We start from the raw sequence: 21,776 nt of genomic DNA on the forward strand, positions 1-21,776 counted from the left end.
AAAGCTCTATCATACAAAAAGGAAGCCATATGTGGACATGGTCCAGAAGCGCCGTTGTGTCCTGTGGGCCAAGGCTCATTTAAAATGGACTGTTTCAAAGTGGAAAAGTGTTCTATGGTCCTATGAGTCCAAATTTGACATACTTGTTGTAAATCACAGACGCTGTGTCCTCTGGGCTAAAGAGGAGGGAGACCTTCCAGCGTGTTATCAGCGTACAGTTCAGAAGCCAGCATCTCTGATGGTATGGGGGTGCATAAGTGCATATGGTATGGGCAGCTTGCATGTTTTGGAAGGCACTATTAATGCTGAAAGGTATATAAAGGTTTTAGAGCAACATATGCTCCCCTCCAGACGACGTCTATTTCAGCAGGACAATGTGCAGCTATTACAACAGCTTTGCGTCGTAGTAGAAGAGTCCGGTGCTGAATTGGCCTACCTGCAGTCCAGATATTTCACCTATAGAGAACTTTTGGTGCATCGTTAAACGAAAAATATGTCAAAGACGACCACAAACTCTTCAGCAGCTGGAAACCTATATCAGGCAAGAATGGGACCAAATTCCAACACCAAAACTCCAGAAACTCATGACCTCGATACCCAGATGTCTTCAAACTCTTGAAAATAAGAGGAGATGCTACACCATGGTAAACATGCCCCCGTCCCAACTATTTTGAGACCTGTAGCAGGCATCAAATTTGAAATGAGCTAATTTTTGGCAAAAAATGTTTCTCAGTTTAAACATTTATGTTATCTGTCTTCTATTGTAAATAAAATATTGGCTCATGTGATTTGTAAGTCTTTTAGTTTTCATTTTATAAAAAAAAAAAAAAAACATCCCAACATTTCCGGAATTCGGGTTGTAAAACAAGAATTATAATAATTACAATAAACATTATTGTTATTATCCTTATTATTATTATTATTATTATTAATAGTAGTAGTAGTATAAACAATTAAAAAGCTTCAGCAGTTTAACATTTTATGGTTTTAGGATTCATTTTTTTATCCATATTTAAAAAGGTTTCCATATTAAAACTGAGATCAATAAAATAAAATCTATTGTATTGTCGTGCTATTTTGGGAATACTAATAAATATTGCTTTTACATAATTTCTAAATAATTTTTAAATAATTTGAATGATGATGTAATACTTTTCATTTTATGATACGTAGCCTAAAATGTCACAGTTTTAAATGTATTATTTATTATTGTCATATCTTCTTACATTGAAGCCATTAATCAGTGTGCTGATTGACTGCTTTGGACAAACAGACTGTTTTGTAAACAACGCTGGGTGGCGTAAATCGACGTGTTATTCACCTTTGGCCTAATAGTAACTCATTCAAGTTTTTCTAAGCGCCAAATGCATGCAATGATATGTAAACCAGGATGTTTTACAAGTCTAACGCATATAAAGTGTATAAACTATTATTAATCAACTCACCTTATTACAGAATAAATGAGACCCCAAAGAAACTTGCATTTCGTTTCCTCATTCAAGTCTGTATTATCAGTTCATAGTGACTCTTACTTGGTTTGTGCAACTCTAGTTCAGTCGGAAGGATATTACACAGATGATTTTTGTGGAAATATTTATATTGATTTTTTTTTTTTTTTTTTTACTTGGTAATATCGGTTGGGACAGATTAGGCTATATAAAATACGAAAATAATTTTTGCATCTCAATTATAAAGTTATATATAAAGTGTTTTACAAAATACAGCTGCTTTGCAAACCTCACACACTCCAGCAGCACGCATGCTCAGTTGAGACTGTTCTCAGTTCAGTCTGCTGCTGGAGCAGTGCTGTTGAGTTAGGAAGAGCTGGGGAAACCGGATTAGGATCATATTTCAGACGATTCAGTCGGATTTAGCGAACCGGTTCATCAAGTTTACTAAAATAGCTTCAACATATCATTCGTCCAGGAAGCGATCATCTTTGACACACACATGACATCGGTTATCACTTCTCTATCAGATGATTTTAGTGCATTAGAAACAGCTTACTCGAGTCTCAGCCTGTGCAGAAATTTGACATTATTTACATTTGCTGTATATAATAACATGGCTTGTGCTCAGCGTTATACCAACAAAGTTGTCATCGTTACTGGGGGCACTAGAGGCATTGGAAAGGGCATCGTTAAAGTGTTTGGTAAGGGTTTGTAACATTTATCTTTCCATGAAGTAATCGAAAGTAAAGGGCGAGTAAGTCAAATTAATTTCGTGTTTGCTTTGCAGTGCAAAACGGAGCCAAAGTTGTGTTCTGCGCACAAGAGAGTATGTGATTGATTTAAACAGGATTTTAACTAACTTATACGCGTATTTCGCCAATAAATGCAGTAACATTTCCTTTTCCTTTCTGCGATTGTCAGCTGAGCTGTCTGCTGGCCTGTCTCTTGAGTCTGTGCTGAATGAGGAAGGACCTGGGTCATGCACGTTTGTGTCATGTGACCTGACAAAAGAAGACGACATCAAGGTATTTCTTCTTCTTCTTAAACTTGTACATGTGAGCAAAAACATAATGCAGGGGACATGGATACAATAATCGTAATAATTAACTAGCTGTTCAACATTTATGGTTTATGGTCCATGTAAAATTTGAGATCAGTAATAATATGTGACCCTGGACCACAAAGGGTCAATTTTTAGAAATTGAGATTTATACATCATCTGAAAGCTGTATAAATAAGCTCTCCATTGATGTATGGTTTGTTATGATAGAACAATATTTGGCCTAGATACAGCTATTTTAAAATCTGGAATCTGAGGGTGCAAAAAAAAATCAAAATGTTGAGAAAATCGCCTTTAAAGTTGTCCAAATTAAGTCCTTAGCAATGCATATTACTAATCAAAAATGAAGTTTTGAGATATTTACAGTAGGAAATTTACAACATATCTTTATGGAACGTGATCTTTACTTAATATCCTAATGATTTTTGGCATATAAAAAAAAATCTATAATTTTGACCCAAACAATGTATTTTTGGCTATTGCTACAAATATACCCCAGCGACTTAAGACTGGTTTTGTGGTCCAGGGTCACATATAAAATATAATGGATAAACGATTTTTGTGCTGTTTTGTGGGTTAAGCTTTTAAAAAATAAGTATAGTTTACATTTACATGATGCATAAGGACTTTTTCAAATGAAATGTGTCATATAGTTATTTTTTTATTATTTATTTACTTTCCTCAAATAATATTAAACTTCCATCAGATGCATATCACACATTATACATCCGAGTACACTCATATATGGGCACCCATATATCTACACTCACATTCACATGCTTTTATATATCTAAGCGTGCCCATATATGAACCTTTTACATATGTTGTGTACATATTGAGGAGAACATATTGGGTCATATAGTTCTAAATGTATCGTTTCATTAAATTTATTGTCTTATGTCACCTTGAAGCGATTAATCAATGTGACGATGGAGAGGTTTGGACAAATAGACTGTTTGGTGAACAACGCTGGGTGGCGTAAGTAAAAAGAGTTTTTTTTCACCCTTGTTATTTTTATTTGTTCTACACTCTTTATTTTAACAAGGGACTTTTGGATTTATTTGGAGAAAAAAAATATTTATTAAAAAATATTTACAAAATAATAATAAAAATAAATATTTTTTCTAAATAAATTGTCTAATAAATTAATAAATAAATAGTGTTCTGTATATAAATCCCCTATCAGACCCCCCTCACAAGACCACAGATGAAACCACTGCGGAAGAGTTTAGAGACCTGCTTAATCTGAACCTCATCAGTTACTTCCTTACTTCAAAGGTAAGGAAGGGATGTAAAAAAAAACTTTGCTCTCTTTACTTGTGCAGAACGGCTTTTTTAACCTCTTTACATTACCTCGAGGCAGTATGCGCTGCCGTATCTGCGTAAAACACAAGGAAACATCATCAATTTGTCCAGCCTTGTCGCCTCAATAGGCCAGAAGGATGCAGCTCCCTATGTGGCAACCAAGGTGAGTTTCTCTGCTTGTCCTGAGTGCTTTACTTGATCATCTTACAAGTTGGCAGTAACAGTGATACTCACATATATGCACAAGGGGGCGATCACCGCCATGACTAAAGCAATGGCTGTGGATGAGAGTCGCTATCAAGTGAGAGTGAACTGGTGAGTGACATTACACCCAATCCCCCTGACATCTAAGCTGTCCCTTACTTTTTCATTTGTATCTAAAGTATTTAGGATTTCAGATCCAATTGAATTTCCATCTGTGAACATGCTGTTTATTAACTTTCAAACTCTTTTTATAGCATCTCACCAAGCAATATAATGACGCCTCTTTGGGAGGAGCTTGCTGGGCTCACAAAAGACGCTGCTGCCACAATTAAAGGGGGAGAAAATGCTCAGGTAGGTGTTCATACGGCTAAATCATCAATGCTGTTCTGCTGAATATATTCTAGTAACATATTTCTACTCAACAGCTGATTGGCCGAATGGGAACGGAGACTGAGAGCGGATTAGCTGCCCTCTTCTTGGCAGCTGATGCCACTTTCTGTACTGGGATAGATTTGTTTCTGAGCGGAGGGGCTGAACTGAACTACGGCTACAAAAGCCAAATTCCATAGCCGGACAGTGATGGAAAGGCCCATGAAACGATAATATGACCTCATCTCAGACAGCTTGATTCATGCTACTGCTCAGTGTATCTATTTGCAGACTCAGACTTTTGCAAAACAAAATCTAAATCATCGCACCATTTCAATTCATTGTGCAAAATGATTTGCACATTTTATTTGAGTTTAAGCTTAATATTAAACAATCACATTATTGAAAGTTTACTGAAGTTCTAAGCAGTTACAAATTGTTTTTCTTTTACTTTGCACTTTTATGCCGCCTCATGATCAGGTAAATGGTGCAAAAATTGTTCAATTTAAAGCCAACTGCATTTATTTGTATATCTAATAGTAATAGGAATTTTTGGGGTATCTGTGAAATCTTAATGAATCTAAATGCTGAGTTTTTTTCCTATTTTAATGTAAATATTAGCTAAATATTATATGATTATAAGGGACCTGCACTGTGAATTGCAGTACCATGAATGTGCAAAGACTTACTGGTGTTTACATGTGAACATTCCCTGGACTGTTCTTTACACAAAAATCCAATTTTAATTGTGATGTAGTGATTTTTTTTAATGACTTTTGACAGGTTGTGATTTGCTTCATGCACAAAATTATTTGTAATCATTAAAAAGCTTAATTAGTTTACGCTGTTGTCAAATTATTTTACTTAGAAAAAGGATGTCAGAAGCATGGCCAATGTCACTAATGGGGATTATTCTGAGATAATGATATAAGACAAACTATGTGCAGTGCTGATACTATTGTTAGTCTTTTGATATCAAAATGTTGTGGTTAGTCCTTAACTAAAATTGCATTGCATTATATGCAAGTAAATAATAATCAGATTGATGCAAATTTGATAGCAATGCTTAATATAGATTTCAGAGTTTGAGACAGAAAATTAACTTCAAGGAAAACCCAATTTAATTGAATGCAAGTGGAAACTAGGTTTCTGTGCAATCTAAAGCCGTACAGCCTTGTTTACAATAGTGACCAACACAAGTGACAGGCTATTTTTATTTTCATCACATCATCAGCTGAAGGTAGTGACATAGAACATATTTCTTCAAATGTCCAAAAGCCAATCATTTAACCGGATCGGACCAACGCCTCATACACCGGCCAATGTAATGTTTCCTCATAACCTTGTTTAACCTCTGATTGCGTAGAGTTGACCCTTTACCTGTTTAGCCAATCAGATGCGAGAGACCCGTCACGCCTACCCGCGGGTTACTATTAACCCTTTAATGGACAGGAATAGTTTTCTTTGACGTTTAAAATTCATATAAAGATGATAAACATTATGATGATGATATAATCGACTCACACCTATTTATTAAGCGTTGAGAAATTGAGAAAATTTAGAAAGCAGCATCTGGCTTCTTATGGCTATATCCTGGTGGCATCACGAATAATAATATTTAGCACATTTCAAACGAGCCTTCTGATGCACATATCTCACTGGCCTGTGTTGAAAGCAATGCGAATGCGCTTAAATAAATATCGAAGAACCCTTGAAGGATTCAAACCCTGAGCACATCGCCGCTGTTTTCTTAAGGGTCCAATCCGGAACACAGAGAGTCCCAGGCTGTTGCTCCCACTCGGACTAGTTTACCATTCATCTCTCAGCACAGCAGCGATGGCAGCGATCAGGACGGTGAGTGCAAAGATCATTTCACTTATCTCCCCCCACCACATCTCCAAATCCTTCTGTCAATATTTAACGGCTCTGTCTGGAGTATATTTAACAAAACCGAATTTAGCAGCTTTAAACTGCAGATCACCGTCGTTGCAAATCGACAACACGCAAGTTTCAATTGTCACACGAGCGTGATGCATGAATTTAGGTGTTTGATTTTATATGTGGATGAAACATCAGAGGGTCATTTGTTGTTTCTCACTGTGAATTGCTGCTAAAAATCTATCTGTAAATCTCTAGACGAGGATGAACGCGTAATGAATGAGAGAGAGCAGCTTTCCACTTATTTCCGTAAGAACTCACGCGCCTATGGCAAGCCGTGTTAACAATATTTAATAAAAAAAATATATATATATTTTTTACGTTGCCAGCACTTTCCTAATAAATGACTGTTAATATTTCTAAAATGATTAGTAGGATTTACAGTTTTAATTGTAACTATTTATTAGATACAGGTGCTAGTATTCATTCCAGTGATGATCAATGTCTTTTCAGTTGAGTTACTAGTATTTCTTTGCTAGTTAGTCACTAATATCCAACAAGTAACTATTCCACTTTTACTGGGTACAGTTTGCAAATGTAATGGGTGTCTGTATTAACTGCCCAGGCTACTTGTTCTGACTAGTATCTTTTATTGCTGCTATTCCTGTTTTACTTGTAACTTAAGGAGCTAGTACTTGTATTTTAGTTACTAAATGTTTAGTCTTACTAGATTTTAATCTTGAAATTTAATTTTAACTGTTGAACAACAAAATTCTGACCAGTCATTACATAGAAGTAAAAATCCATTGTAAATAATGAGATTAAAAAAAATCTTACAATTGAGTTAGTTGAGTCCTAATACTAGTAAAAAAATATATACTACATAAGTTACCAGTAATACTGGGATAATACTTGGAAGTGAATAGTTGCAACTTTTGCCTTTGAATTCTTTCCAAATGTGTTACCAGTTGCATTGCTGTTATAGTTACATGATAACATTTTGGTAGTGACTAGTAGCAAATAGATAATTGAATGAATAATTATTATAGTTGAAATAAGACGTTGAAAATGATTCTAGTACCCATTGGTTTATTTATTAATAATTAAAATAATACTAGTTGCAGTAAGATATGCTAGTTAGTTTTTCAGGAGCTAATTGTAAAACATGCCATAAGATGCTTTTGCCTGCCAAATTATGCACAGAGTTTGGCGAGTTCACCCGACAGAGGTATCGTATAGCCCTGCTACATTATTTATTATGTAAACAAATATCTATTAAATCTAAAAAAACGAAAAGAAACCAGTAATATAAGTAGGGTTAGTGTGTGTCTTACAGTAAAATAGGCAAACACACATTTGCTTGCTTTGCTTGTTGACCGAGGGTTTTTTAGTTATTAAAAGCACTGTTACTGTATGAGCCAGCTGTCTCCTTGTGCACAAATGCAGGTATATACATACAGCTAGTGCATACCCAACCTTCACATCTCACGAGGGCTAAACAACAGCTGTCAAGAACAACATGCTCTGTGTCTGATTGGGCTATGAAAAGAAATGGTTGAAGTCACACTCTGTTTCTGTTTTTTAAGGCCCTGAATGGACGCTTTCTTCAGCCTCTCTCCCTGTCATGTGGGTCATTGCGGTTCGTCAGCTCCTCCTTCAAGGTACTGAAACAAACCTGTTGTGCCAGGTTAATGCACTACTTTTATTTCCATGCCACCACTAGTCAGTCTGGGCCTCAGGTCTTGTGATTGTGTGTTTATTTTAGTTGGCTCAGAGTTTACGATCACAAGTTTTGTGGTTCATCCTGAGTTGCATTTTCTGAAGTGTTAAGCAGGCCACGGTGTCGCCTTGTGGGATCTGACGTCTCTTTTCTTTGTGCTCTTGCCTTCTTGCACGCTTTCTTTTTTCCCCCCCAACACCTCCCTTCCCTTCTCACCACAATTTAATTTAATTCAATTTCCATAAGAGCTTGACTGGCATGATGAATCCAGATTAATTTTTTCAAATGCATGTACAATCAATGATAATGAATAAACATCTCTCCACGTGCTCGCTTTACTCCCCGCCCCTCTCTGTCTTTTCGTTTTCTCTCTCTCTCCCCGGTTGTTTGTGTCAGGCTGCAGATATTACCATCGAGACGAACCCTGTACTGAAGCCAAGGCCAGACCCCTCAACCCTTGTGTTCGGCAAGCAGTTTTCAGACCACATGCTGACAGTCAGCTGGTCTGAAGCAGGAGGATGGGAGGCACCACGGATCAAGCCCTTCCAGAATCTGTCCCTTCACCCTGCGTCCTCAGCCCTGCATTACTCCATAGAGGTGAGGGAGTGTGTTCAGCCACATGGCTCATGGCATCTTTTTCTCATTTATTAAAAAAAAAACTGACTTTATTTCCCAAGTCTGGTGTTTTCACCTGAATTCTATCAGATGCTCTGCCACTACAATCTGTGAAAACGTAGAAATGAAATGTCTGCAGTTTTTTTCCTTGATATTGTAATTGCAATCGTTAATTTGAAAAGATTGCCTTTATTATTATTTTATGTATGTATTAGTTGTTTATAATTCTAAATCTTATACATCTTAATTTTATATTACATTAAATACAGTTGGGCAAAAAAGTATGTAGTCAGCCACCAATTGTGCAAGTTCTCCCACTTAAAAAGATGAGAGAGGCCTGTAATTTTCATCATAGGTACACTTCAACTATGAGAGACAGAATGGGGGGAAAGAATCCAGGAAATCACATTTGATTTTTAAAGAATTTATTTGCAAATTATGGTGGAAAATAAGTATTTGGTCCTTAACAAAAGTTAATCTCAATACTTTGTTATATACCCTTTGTTGGCAATGACAGAGGTCAAACGTTTTCTGTAAGTCTTCACAAGATTTTCACACACTGTTGCTGGTATTTTGGCCCATTCCTCCATGCAGATCTCCTCTAGAGCAGTGATGTTTTGGGGCTGTCACTGGGCAACACGGACTTTCAACTCCCTCCAAAGATTTTCTATGGGGTTGAGATCTGGAGATTGGCTAGGCCACTCCAGGACCTTGAAATGCTTCTTACGAAGCCACTCCTTCGATGCCCGGGCGGTGTGTTTGGGATCATTGTCATGCTGAAAGACCCAGCCACGGTTCATCTTCAATGCCCTTGCTGATGGAAGGAGGTTTTCACTCAGAATCTCACGATACATGGCCCCATTCATTCTTTCCTTTACACGGCTCAGTCGTCCTGGTCCCTTTGCAGAAAAACAGCCCCAAAGCATGATGTTTCCACCCCCATGCTTCACAGTAGGTATGGTGTTCTTTGGATGCAACTCAGCATTCTTTCTCCTCCAAACACGACGAGTTGAGTTTTTACCAAAAAGTTCTATATTGGTTTCATCTGACCATATGACATTCTCCTAATCCTCCTCTGGATCATCCAAATGCTCTCTAGCAAACTTCAGATGGGCCCGGACATGTACTGGCTTAAGCAGGGGGACACGTCTGGCACTGCAGGATTTGAGTCCCTGGCGGCGTAGTGTGTTACTGATGGTAGCCTTTGTTACTTTGGTCCCAGCTCTCTGCAGGTCATTCACTAGGTCCCCCCGTGTGGTTCTGGGATTTTTGCTCACCGTTCTTGTGATCATTTTGACTCCACGGGCTGAGATCTTGCATGGAGCCCCAGATCGAGGGAGATTATCAGTGGTCTTGTATGTCTTCCATTTTCTAATAATTGCTCCCACAGTTGATTTCTTCACATTTCTTCGCTTGTTTGTAGGTGACCAAATACTTATTTTACTGAGGAATTTACCAATTAATTCATTAAAAATCCTACAATGTGATTTCCTGGATTCTTTCCCCCCATTCTGTCTCTCATAGTTGAAGTGTACCTATGATGAAAATTACAGGCCTCTCTCATCTTTTTAAGTGGGAGAACTTGCACAATTGGTGGCTGACTAAATACTTTTTTGTCCAACTGTAATCTTGATGAATATAGAGTTAATTATGCAATACCTCTCTGGAGATTGGGGTCAGTATGAATTTTTTTTTTATTATTAATTATTTTATTCAGCAAGAGTGAAATACAGAGAGACAGTAAAGACATTATCAAGTTTACAAAATATTTTTTATTTGAAATAAATGCTGTTCTTTTCTATATTTATCAAGAAATCCTGAACAACAATGTATCACATTTCCACAATAATATTAAGCAGCACAACTGTTTTCAACATTGATAGCAATAAGAATTTGAGCCCTAACTCAGTATATTAAAATGATTTCTGAAGCATCATGTGACACTGAAGACTGGAGTAATGGCTGCCATCACAAGAATAAATGACATTGTTAAATATATTAAAATAGAAAATGGCTATTTTGAATTTTAATAATATTTCATATTATTAATATAATATTTTTGCAGTATTTTTATAACCGTAAATGCCTTGGTGAGCTTAAGGTTGAGAGTTATCATATTGCTACAGCTAGTATTTCCATGAGTGTTCTTCACAGTTATTTGACCTTGTCTTAATATATGTTTATTTAATATGATCCATTTTGAACTGAAGTGAATTGTAGGGCTTACTAATGTTTAAGACTTATTTCCAAAAATGTGTACTATTTATTTTTTTATTAATTTTTTTGCATATTCTGTTTTATTCTCAGCTATTTGAGGGCATGAAGGCTTTCCGGGGAGTAGATAACCGCATCCGTCTCTTCAGGCCTATGCTGAATATGGAGCGCATGTACCGGAGCACCGAGAGGAGCTGCCTGCCTGTTAGTCTTTTTTTTGTTTGTTTGTTTTATTCCATTAGGCTTTACTTCAGCTTATGGACTAATACTTTGAGATATTATCACATTTCCACTTAGCCAATCTGTGTCGTATCCTCTCCCATCTCCATCAGCATATTCTCTCTCTGTATCTCTCTTAGTTGTTTGATAAGGGTGAACTGATAAAGTGTATCAGTAAGCTGATTGAGACCGACCAAGAATGGGTTCCTTACTCCACAGACGCCAGCCTGTACATCAGACCAACGTTTATAGGAACTGAAGTAAGAAACTTTCGGTATTAAAATATAATTTACTGAATGATTTTGGTCTTTTTATCTTTAATGGTGACCCTCCTTCTTTTTGCAGCCTTCTCTAGGTGTGTCTCGAGCAGGTCATGCTTTGCTTTTTGTCATCATTGGGCCTGTTGGACCTTATTTTTCAACTGGAGGTTTTAGTCCGGTGTCATTGCTGGCAGATCCTCGATATGTCCGGGCTTGGAGGGGCGGCGTTGGAGAATACAAGATGGGAGGGTGAGTTTTCACAATGGCATGGTTTCATATATATTCCTCAGCATACTTTTTAAGAGTTGTAGAGTAATAAGTAAAATAAAAATATTTTTTATTGATGAGAGAAAAAGCCTCTTAAATTTAAACTTTTTCTTTGCCTCTATTTCTTGCTTTTATTTTTGTTGTTGCTGTAAATTGTGTAATATTATGTCGTCTTGGTGTTTAAGAATTTAGTTCACCCCAAAAAATGAAATCATTAATTTACTCCTGGTTTTGTTCTAATGCCGTATACCCTTCTTTCTTTTTTGGACCACAAAAGGAGAATTAAAAAAAATGTCCTGCTCACATAATGGCAGTGAATAGCAACCAGCATCAAACTTAAAAAAAATAAATAAAGGCGCAAACGTGTCACAGAATGGTCGTATGCCACATATTCCAAGTGTTCTGGGGAAATTTACTTATTTATTTTTTAACAAAAATCCTGACCTTGGCAGTTGGTCTTCTGTATTCATGAGACTCACCCAGAAACCCAAACTTTGTTGGGTTTACCCTGTGAAATTAAAGCAGAAATATGTCACTGAACTTTTTGCAGCCATTTTCTCCAGTTTGTATTTTCCATAAGTGTATAAGCCAGGGGTGCCCAAACTTGTTTGTGGAGGGCCGGTGTCCTGCAGAGTTTTGATCCAACACCAATTAGACACACCTGAACCAGCTAATCAAGCTCTTACTAGGCATACTAGAAACTTCCCAGCAGGTGTGTTGAGGCAAGTTGGAGCTAAACTCTGCAGCACACCGGCCCTCCAGGACCAAGTTTGGGCACCCCTGGTAATAAGCGAAAGTATTTAAAATGTTAACCGTTCTGTAGTGTTCAATCAGAAAGTGTTTTTTTGAGGCTTTTGTTGGTAAGACGATCCGATGTTCAATTTCTCATTGTTGGAGGATAGTGATGCATCACTTCTGCTGGAACTTATTTGTTTGCCACACTCCCATTGCCCTTTGAATGACTCAAGGCATATATACATATACATATACATACAGTTAGGTCCATATATATTTGGAGACTGGCACAATTTTTATTATTTTAGCTGCTGACCAAAACATATTAACATAATTTAATATGACATAATTTGAGGGTATTCACATCCAAATTGGAGGAAAGGTTAAGGAATTACAGCTCTTTAATATGTACCTCCCCCCTTTTTCAAAGGACAATAAGTAATTGGACAGCTGACTCAAAAGCCATTTCATGGACAGATGTGGGATATTCCTTCGCTATTTCTACATCAATTAAGCAGGTAAAAGGTCTGGGGTTGATTCTAAGTGTGCCATTTGCATTGGGAAGCTGTTGCTGTGAATCTACATCATGCGGTCAAAGGAGCTCTCCATACAAGTGAAACAGACGATTTTTAGGCTTCAAAATCAAAACAAATCCATCAGAGAGGTAGCAGGATTATTAGGAGTGGTCAAATCAGCAGTTTGGTTTAGTCTGAGAAAAACACAATGCACTAGTGAGCTCGGCAACATAAAAAGGCCTGGATGTCCACGGAGGACAACAGTGGTGGATGATCTGAGGATCCTGTCCATGTCCACCCTTTCACAACATCCAGCCAAGAAAAGACCACTCTCCAGGTGGTAGATGAGTCACTGTCAAAGTCTACAATCAAGAGAAGACTTTACGAGAGCAAATACAGATGGTTCACCACAAGGTGCAAACAAGACCAGATTAGACTTTGCTGTAAAACATCTAAAAAAGCCTGACAACTTCTGGAAAAGCATAAAGGAAAAGCAATACAGGAGTTTTGAAGGTAAAAAAGTGGATTATTCTGTAATGGCCAAGTCACTCTCCTGATCTCAACCCAAATGAGCATGCATTTCACTTGCTGAAGACAAAACTAAAGGCAGAAAGACCCACAAACAAACAACAATGAAGTCAGCTGCAGTAAAGGCCTGGCAAAGCATCACAAAAGAGGAAACCCAGTCCCTGGTGATGTCCATGAGTTCCAGACTTTAGGCAGTCATTGCCAGCAAAGGATTCTAAACATATATAAAAAATTTATATTTTTTTTATGATTGATTATTTGTCTGATTACATTTGAGCCCCTGAATATGGGGGGCTGTGAATAAAAATGGTTGTAATTCCTTCCTAAGAATTTTATGTTTTTGTTCAACCCCTTGAATTAAAGCTTAAAGTCTACACTTCAATTTCATCTTGATTGTTTTCACCATTGTCATGCCACTTGGGAATCTTGGAGTATCTTTTCACATTCAGGTTATTCAGAGAAATTCGTTAGCTTGCGCAAGCTGCAGTAGGCTGGTCATGTACAAGTTACAACTTGGGATCGTTGTAAATTCTTTGCAGTCTGCTGACCCTTTACACTAATGCAGTTCTGTTTATGTGCTGTATCTGTCCCCACTCGCCTCTCTTATCAGTCCTTATCTTACTGTCCCATTATGCATTTAAGGTCCACTTCAGCAAAGCTTGCGCTGCTGTCCTGAGTTTTCAGATTATCTGATGTCTGTTTATATTATGATTTGCAGTGCTTTCACTGTTCATTATAAACCTCTTCCTTTAACATATTTAGTTTCAATGTAATGTTTTGTGGCCTGAATGCATCTCTGTGATTGTGGTTTTATGTTTCTTAGTAACTACGGGCCGACAATTGCTGTTCAGAGTGAGGCGGCCAAGCAGAAATGCCAGCAGGTCCTTTGGCTGTACGGAGAGAATGAGGAGATCACTGAGGTCGGAACCATGAATCTCTTCATCTACTGGACCTCAGAGAAAGGAGGTAAAAGGGAAAATAGCTTCTAGAAACTCTGAATTAAAATCTTCTGCAGTCCTAACGTGTGTTTGTATGTGCAAACTTGTGCTTTAGTACCCAAAATGTGCTTATTTAAAGGTACACATTGTAACGGTTGGCACTTTAGTGGTTAATAAACAAAACCACATGCGTCTTGTGGAAAAATATTGTAGCCAGAGCTGCTTCTCTCTGTTTATGGATACGAGTCAAGCAGGTACTTGGCTACTCCACAGTGGTTGTCGTCGTCCCAATAAGTCTTCAGAAACAAGAGTCACAACTCATCCACATATGTGTCAACAAATGCACTTAAAATGATAGTTCACTGAAAAATTAAAATTGTCATTAATTACTCACCCTCATGTTGTTCCAAACGCGTAAGAACTTCAAGATCCAGAAAGGTAGTAAGGACATCATTAAAATACTCCATGTGACATGAGGGGCTCAACCTTAATTTTATGAAACTAGGAGAATACTTTTTGTGCACAAAGAAAACAAAAATAATGACTTTATTCAAAAATGTCTTCTCTTCCGTGTCAGTCTTCGATGCGCGTTCACGAGAGTAAGGTTGAACCACTGATGTCACATGGACTATTTTAATGATGTCCTTACTACCTTTCTGGGCCTTGAACGTGGTAGTTGTGTTGCTGTCTATGGAGGATCAGAAAGCTCTTGGATTCCATCAAAAATGACTTAATTTGTGTTCTGAAGATGATTGAAGGTCTTATGGGTTTGGAACAACATGAGGGTGACTAGTTAATGAATTCATTTTTCATTGAACTATCGGTTTAAGTGCACTTGTTGACAGAGATGGACCAGTTGAAACACTTTTTTTCTGTAGACCGTATGTTATGTTGTTTTGGGAATAAAACAAAAGCATACTACCTATACTTTTTTGTGTGTAAGAAAATACCTAACAGGGTTTCTGCAGTCATGAAATACTTGGAAATATGAGACACATCAGGATTTGCAGGCCTAGAAATGTCTTGAAAATAAATCAAATTATGGAAATATTTAAATGGATATAATTTTTTTGTTTGTGTAGCCTATCAAGTGATTTTAAAAATCCTTGTTCGATAATCATGAAGGAATAAAAAAGGTCGGTATGGAAGCCCTGACAAGAAAAAAAAAGTCACAGTATATATAGCTTCTGGTCCATTTCTCACTCTCAAAATAGCAAGGTTAAGTCAAGTAAACTGCGTGTATAGTTTGTCAAGATGTTGATATTTAGTCATTTGGTGTTCCATGAAGAATGATTGTCTCCCTCTGCTGTTGGTAAATTTTAATGCATCCTAATGTATTTTCTGACATTTGCATGTCTTTTGTAGAGAAAGAGCTGGTCACCCCTCCACTGGATGGCGTCATTCTTCCAGGAGTCACCAGGCAGTCGCTGCTGGACCTTGCCAGAGAATGGGTGAGAAACAAGAATGGAAAGGGGGAAGTTTCTCAACTATCACCTTCATTGGTTCTCTAAAACAGATTGCAAAACTATATTTGTAAGATAATATTCAAGTAATTGACATATCAGTGACACATTAAGGATGTGCCATTCTAGCACTATGGCATTTGTTAATACCATGTAATAGTGTGAAAATACTATGGTATATGAATATGAAAATAGTTCAGTAACATGTTGCATATCAAGTACCAAGATGTCTGTTGCCATACCTGTATCATAGTTCTGCCATAGTACTGTTTGTAAGGGCTGCGTGTCTTTTTCAGGGGGACTTCAAAGTGACAGAGCGCCGAGTTTTAATGAAGGAGCTGATAGACGCTTTAGATAAAGGACGGATTCTGGAGGTGTTCGGCTCTGGCACTGCATGCGTGGTGTGTCCAGTTGGCAGTCTGCTCTACAGAGGACAGGTAACCAGGAAATGCACACTTCGCTTCTCTCATGCAAATGTCCACTGACAGTATCTTGCCAGTGTAATAAACATTTGTACATTTATTGCAAACACAGTTCTTGATATTTAAATCTTTTAGACCTACCAAATTCCCACAATGAAGAACGGTCCGGACCTTGCTAAGAGATTCCATAAGGAGCTGACTGATATCCAGGTATAGAAGTTATTCAAATAGCCCTTGAATTAGTAATATTCCTTACATTGCATTGTTACACGGTCTAAACCTCTGCCCTGTTACTCCATGTACAGTATGGACGCACTCAGCGGGACTGGGCGCCGGTGATCGTCTAACCGATCTGACGCAGGTTTCATGTCTAAAACATCTCATCTCAAGTGTTTGTGTGTGGACTAAATAGACAGGGGTGTTATTCTACAGTAACAACCTTTCTAACCACCTATTAAATATATGCAGTCTTTCCAAATGTCCTTACTTGCTTGCTTGGATATCCATACGGCACAATTTGTAGTGCTAGAGATCGTCCTTAAACCTAAGCACAAGCGTCATAAGCCATATATAAGCAACTATAGTCAACAAGCAAATATGTTCTCCTTGCAATAGTTACTGATCCAACCCGTCCTGCTTTTGCTGTCTCCTAAAATGTTATTTTCCTTCAACTTTTACCTTTTATTTACATTTCAACTTTTATATTGTGGGAATGGTGCTAAGAAATCAGGCAGTTGAGAAGGATTAGACTTCAGCACGTAAATGTTCATTCACTGAGCTGCTTGTTTGTTTGTGTAACAGGAGAACAGACATCATGATTTTCTTTTCCTTACTAGCAAGAGGACAGACTGCTATTCATTTGCATCAATTTAAACAGTGGTTTCTTTTAAAAGACACTAAAATGGTAGTTTTAAGTCCAAATTTGTAACGAAAGTGTAAATGATTGTATATGTCTGTTTAGAGAAGGACAAAGACAATGTGTTCTTGCCAGATTTAGATGAATTAAAACTGAGCTGAACTTATGCACGCACAAAGGGCTTCGGGACGGTCCAAACATAGCAGCTTTAGAGACCACTAGAAAAGTCTTGTTGTGATAATCGTAGGTGATCATTACTAGGCTCTGTGTGTGTTGTCTATAAGATATCCAGAACAACAATGTGACCTGTATGTACATGTTTGTGAAATATATAATGTTCACTGATCATGTAGAATGTATTGGTTTTAACTTATTTCTGGTGTTGTTTCAATGGTTAAATACCTATCTGCTCATAGTGAAACCCCCCTTTTTTCTTCATGTTAAACTTGTATTATAATCCATGCACTCCACATCTCCTCTAAGTGCCTGATGGAGTTGGCTGTTACTTTCTCTTTGTTGGCTGTATCTTTCACATTTGTCATTACTGTGCTGAGGGGGCTGCTGCGGCACTCATGATGGGTTTGTTTTGTTTGAAGGTTTTTTCGGAGTAGATGTCTTTACTTTTTCTCTTACTGTATTTTTACAAATAAATTCAATTTGCATCCAAATACGTAATATGCTTTTTGCTTCAACTGCCTACAAATATTTGTTTCTGAAAATCTAGTTTGCTTGGTTATTAACATTAAATATTTGGTGCATGTAAAATGATTCGAAACTTCTTGCACGCATTATTTGCTGAATTTCAAAAACCAAAAACATGTCTGGTTCATATTTTATCCTAAAAGAAATTAAAGTATAAGAAAAAGTACAATTTTTAGTGCAATTGGGATTTTTTTGCATAGTTTAATTTTTTCGTGACAATTAAGCCCATATCTGACAACAATATTAGGATAAACTATTCACCAGTGAGCGTGACTGACTAAAAACTAAAAATCAAAACAGCCAAGCAAATGTGCTTAAGTGTCACGCAAAGCAAAAACAAAAAAAGTTATATATATATATATATGGTCATAAATACAAATAACCTTCATTTTCATTGTGCAGAATATATTTTCTTTTTTCACAATATCAACATCACAGTATAGTTTTGGTACATTTAAGATTTTGTTGTTTTTGTGTACAGCTAACATTTTCATATCTTTCATGTGATTCAGATTAACCCATAAACCATAACCCAATTTGATTAGATTATCAAAAGACAAGAAATACAACTAAGAATTGTAAAAACTACAAATCTGCATCCAATAATGAATTATATTACTGTAATAGGTAAAGAGAAGTAAATATGAAGTGAAGAGATCCATGCTATATAATTTTTTCAAGATAAACCCAAATTAGGAGTTCAGTAAAGTCTATTATGAATTAATGATCTATATTGGTGTCTAAAGGCAGCATCGGATCTCTGGGCTGTAGAGGTTTTTAGCTTTTGCTCTGGCTGTCTTGAGGAGAGTCCTCATCAAACAAAGCCAGGGAGGTGTGGCCTAGAGGGTTGTAGAGGATGCCTTCCACCTCTCCGCCACCATTGGCCGTCTTCTGGAAGTGGATCTCCAGGTTGTCCTGCAGGTTATCTTTGTCCATGATGTTGGGGATGCCCGTCAGCAGCACTGTGCGCGTGCACTCTGAGTCACAGAGCTGAAAGGGAGCAACAGTCAGTTTACATCATAAACAATGCAGCATTAACAGTTGAAATTACTGCGACATACTTGATTCTTCTTACCTTCATCTGTGAAATCTCGCCATTGAGGAATGGAGTGACCTTCACCTTGTGCTTCTTCTTACCAAAGTCTACATCATGATCTTGTTTGTCGGAGAGACCTTTGGCAACTGAAGACAAATAGAAACAAACAATTAAAAAAAAAACACCTCAAGCATCATGCACTGAGATGTCAGACTGAATGAATTGAGTTAACTAACTGTTATCATCTAAGAACGTAATGACCACAGTGCCAGAGTCGTGCAGCATGTCTTTGTTCTCCACCTCGCCGCCTCCATTCCTTGACCGAGAGAAATGGATGTCCAGTTTGTCTAGTACTCTCTCCTCAGGTTCTGCCTTTGGCAGGTTGGAGACTAGGATTCTGCGTGGGCACACTTGTGTTTCCATCTAACATATGGAGAGAGAGTGTTGTTTTATATTACATTAGTCCATAGAAACACAATGCAATCTCAAAAAGTCAGCTTGTCTCCATTACCTCAACATAGCTGGGTGCCAGGAATTGAATGGGTTTAGCCTGCACAGTGATGGTACATTCTCCAAGTAGCACCAAATGATCCTTTAGTTTCAATATGTTCTGAGCCACTAAGATGTAGTATCAGAAGAGATTTGAAGAGAGGTTAATAAAGCAATAAGTTACAACAGGCCCTGGTATGTGTTATAGCCATTTTAGTGTCTCGGTGTGAAAATCTATGGCAGTGGTTCATAACCAGAGGGCCCAGATCCACTAGGGGCACTCAGCAAACTTCCAACGGGGCTTCAAGATTAATTAAAATTATTTAAAACATAATATTAAAAACAATTTAAACAAATAAAAAGGTAATTTTCTTATTTAATTTTAACCCCTCAACAGCTTTTTTTTTATTAAGCAGATGTCATTTTTTGTTCAGATCAAATGTTATGACATTGCATGTCACAATTGTAAACTTAAACAGTGAAACTTTAAAGTAGAGTCTATAAATATATAATTTTATAAAATACTATTTTTATTTATTTATTTTTTGCTAAGGTTTGCATATGGTGGTGTGTTCTTAATGACAGCTTTCCTAAAAAATATATATCCTATTCCTAAAATAAGAAATATCTCAATATATCGCCTTGCTTACAGTATCGCAATATATCGTATCGCAACCCCTGTATCGTGATACGTATCGTATCGTCAGATTCTTGCCAATACACAGCCCTAGCAGTCAGTGATGTCTCTGAGGCCGAAGCCTTTCATTGTGTTCAAAAATAATAGAAAAACTCCTTAAACAGAAGAAAAAAAGTCGTACAAGTTTCGAATGGCATGAGTAAAATATGACAAATTGTTCTTTATTACAGGTGAACCTTTAAGCACTTTTAACATTGTTTCTTATTGTGATGATGCAAAAAAAATTGGGCAATCACATACCATCCTTTTCCTCGAAGGTGATCAGTGCTGTTCCACCATCCATCGGATAAACTATTTGGGGATTCACATCAAAACTCACAGCATGGGCTCCCTCTTTTGTATTTCCCCGAAACACAACCTTCCTTTCAGGCACCGCTGTAGAGATCTGCGGAGTCAATGTAGAGCCTTGTTAATAATCTCACAGTTGTTAAAGTATCCATGGATTTTTTAAAATAAACACTGCGATTTTAGGTTCAAAATTTACATGAATATAAGGGGAAAAAATTTTAGATTATTACTAAAAAGTATTTCAACATATTGTACTGATATACTTTAGAGCCACACAGCCAATTCAATGCAATGTTTGCAGCTGAAATAAGCGTGAATATATTTATTTTGACACTTTTAAACCTCAGTTTGCTTTTTCAGACTGCTGTTTTTATGGTCCAAGCTTTGCATCTCCTCGTTTATTTTCAAGATCTCCTTCTGCAGCTTGGTGTTCTCCTCCTGTACAAATCTGCATTTCTCCTGCACAGAGGAACCCATTACCACATTTAATATATATGTATATATATCTTTAATTTAGGAGATATGAGCGTCTGAACATTTATTTATTTGGACCTTCTCTTTCTGAATTGTCTTAGTACGTTTCGTGTTTTCTTCTTCAGATAACGCTTTCTTTTCATCAGCTCTTCGTTTAAATTCATTGGCAAAGTATTTGTTGTTAGCTATGCCATCTCTCAGTATATTTTGTTCCTTCAATATTGCTTCATGTTGTGCCTGTGGACAGATGAGATGACATAATGATTAGCAGGCCTAACTTGTATTCTGGTTGACAGGTATATTACAAGCCATCTGTATTGTAAAATAATACCTGGTATTTGTTGATCTCCAGTGCACTGTCCTCGCCGTCTGTAACAATGCTGAAATCCTAAGAGGACAAACAAAATGACAAACAGGGTCATTGTACTGAACAGAGAATTGATGCCCCAAAAAAAAAAAAGTATTTGCCAGAAGAACTTCCTTTACCTCAGCAGACATTTCTACCTACGCAAGAACCTGTGAACAAACAGAAAGCACTGTTACCTACCACACAAGAGTTTATAATCTATATGACCACCTTGTTTTTCATTGAATCGAACATTTTTATCGTCTGAACACAGCTGGTTAAGTTTGGCAACTAAATATGCTTTATGAACTAGGCTACACGAAGTTAAGCGTCACACCATGAGTTGTTGACTTCGCCAAAAGCCTGTAAAACTATTTAAATTTAATATTTTAAACACTTTATTACGCGCCAGCATACACTTGTTTATGTTCGTTTTTGAAAACACTGAGGAAAAAAGCTGACATTAAATAGTTTCGCTTGCCTACGCTGCGTCTTACAAGACTGCCTTTTTATCAAAGCATCACCCAATTAACAGAGTACTTGTAGTTGTATATTTTTTGTTGTGCCATTACCACTTATTTTGCGCACAGACCTAATTATACATAAACAGATGAAAAAACACTTACCGTGATGAAGCAAACAGTAGAGAGAGCAGTTTCGTTTTCGTTGAAATATGTACAAGCTCTTCACCAGGGGGTGGTGTTGATCATTAAGATACATTCTTT

General features: G+C 37.1%; 2 protein-coding genes across 7 annotated transcripts; one reads left to right on the plus strand and one right to left on the minus strand.

Annotated features, from left to right (window-relative positions):
- Positions 1–1,829: 1,829 nt before the first annotated feature.
- LOC306868768 (branched-chain-amino-acid aminotransferase, cytosolic-like) lies at positions 1,830–17,876 on the plus strand. Of its 6 annotated transcripts, XM_079415113.1 has the most exons (18): positions 1,830–2,152; positions 2,239–2,277; positions 2,373–2,476; positions 3,423–3,489; positions 3,698–3,789; positions 3,875–3,979; positions 4,064–4,131; positions 4,275–4,371; positions 7,854–7,928; positions 8,384–8,584; positions 10,910–11,020; positions 11,176–11,295; positions 11,381–11,544; positions 14,164–14,306; positions 15,644–15,729; positions 16,038–16,178; positions 16,299–16,373; positions 16,469–17,685. In XM_079415113.1, exons 1-18 carry the CDS (start codon positions 1,951–1,953, stop codon positions 16,508–16,510), a joined length of 1,932 nt encoding a protein of 643 aa, XP_079271239.1. In that variant the 5' UTR covers positions 1,830–1,950; the 3' UTR covers positions 16,511–17,685. The 6 variants fall into 6 exon arrangements, with proteins under 6 accessions (XP_079271239.1, XP_079271237.1, XP_079271238.1 ...); XM_079415110.1 differs by lacking the exons at positions 1,830–2,152; positions 2,239–2,277; positions 2,373–2,476; ... (3 more) ...; positions 4,064–4,131; positions 4,275–4,371 and adding exons at positions 6,343–6,433; positions 6,526–6,576; XM_079415111.1 differs by lacking the exons at positions 1,830–2,152; positions 2,239–2,277; positions 2,373–2,476; ... (3 more) ...; positions 4,064–4,131; positions 4,275–4,371 and adding an exon at positions 5,814–6,243 and having other exon boundaries at positions 16,469–17,876.
- Positions 17,538–21,749, minus strand: LOC306868769 (interferon-induced 35 kDa protein homolog). The gene is made up of 10 exons (XM_079415114.1): positions 21,678–21,749; positions 21,192–21,221; positions 21,037–21,093; positions 20,784–20,942; positions 20,574–20,690; positions 20,184–20,328; positions 19,269–19,375; positions 18,994–19,180; positions 18,797–18,903; positions 17,538–18,711 (listed from the first exon to the last, which is right to left on the minus strand). Exons 2-10 carry the CDS (start codon positions 21,201–21,203, stop codon positions 18,499–18,501), a joined length of 1,104 nt encoding a protein of 367 aa, XP_079271240.1. The 5' UTR covers positions 21,204–21,221; positions 21,678–21,749; the 3' UTR covers positions 17,538–18,498.
- Positions 21,750–21,776: the final 27 nt, after the last annotated feature.

Source organism: Barbus barbus (genome assembly GCF_936440315.1).
Source record: "Barbus barbus genome assembly, chromosome: 4".
Taxonomy (NCBI): Eukaryota; Metazoa; Chordata; class Actinopteri; order Cypriniformes; family Cyprinidae; genus Barbus; species Barbus barbus.

What these genes read in the sequence shown, in the direction of transcription:
- LOC306868769 (XM_079415114.1), bottom strand. An exon ending in AGACAATTCAGAAAGAGAAG is followed by an intron (nt 20,691 to 20,783) that starts GTCCAAATAAAT and finishes TCCTCTGTGCAG; the next exon opens with GAGAAATGCAGATTTGTACA. An exon ending in GTCTGAAAAAGCAAACTGAG is followed by an intron (nt 20,329 to 20,573) that starts GTTTAAAAGTGT and finishes TTGACTCCGCAG; the next exon opens with ATCTCTACAGCGGTGCCTGA.
- LOC306868768 (XM_079415113.1), top strand. Translation starts at nt 1,951, where the DNA reads ATGACATCGGTTATCACTTCTCTATCAGATGATTTTAGTGCATTAGAA. An exon ending in GTTACTTCCTTACTTCAAAG is followed by an intron (nt 3,790 to 3,874) that starts GTAAGGAAGGGA and finishes ACCTCGAGGCAG; the next exon opens with TATGCGCTGCCGTATCTGCG. An exon ending in AAGGGGGAGAAAATGCTCAG is followed by an intron (nt 4,372 to 7,853) that starts GTAGGTGTTCAT and finishes CTGTTTTTTAAG; the next exon opens with GCCCTGAATGGACGCTTTCT.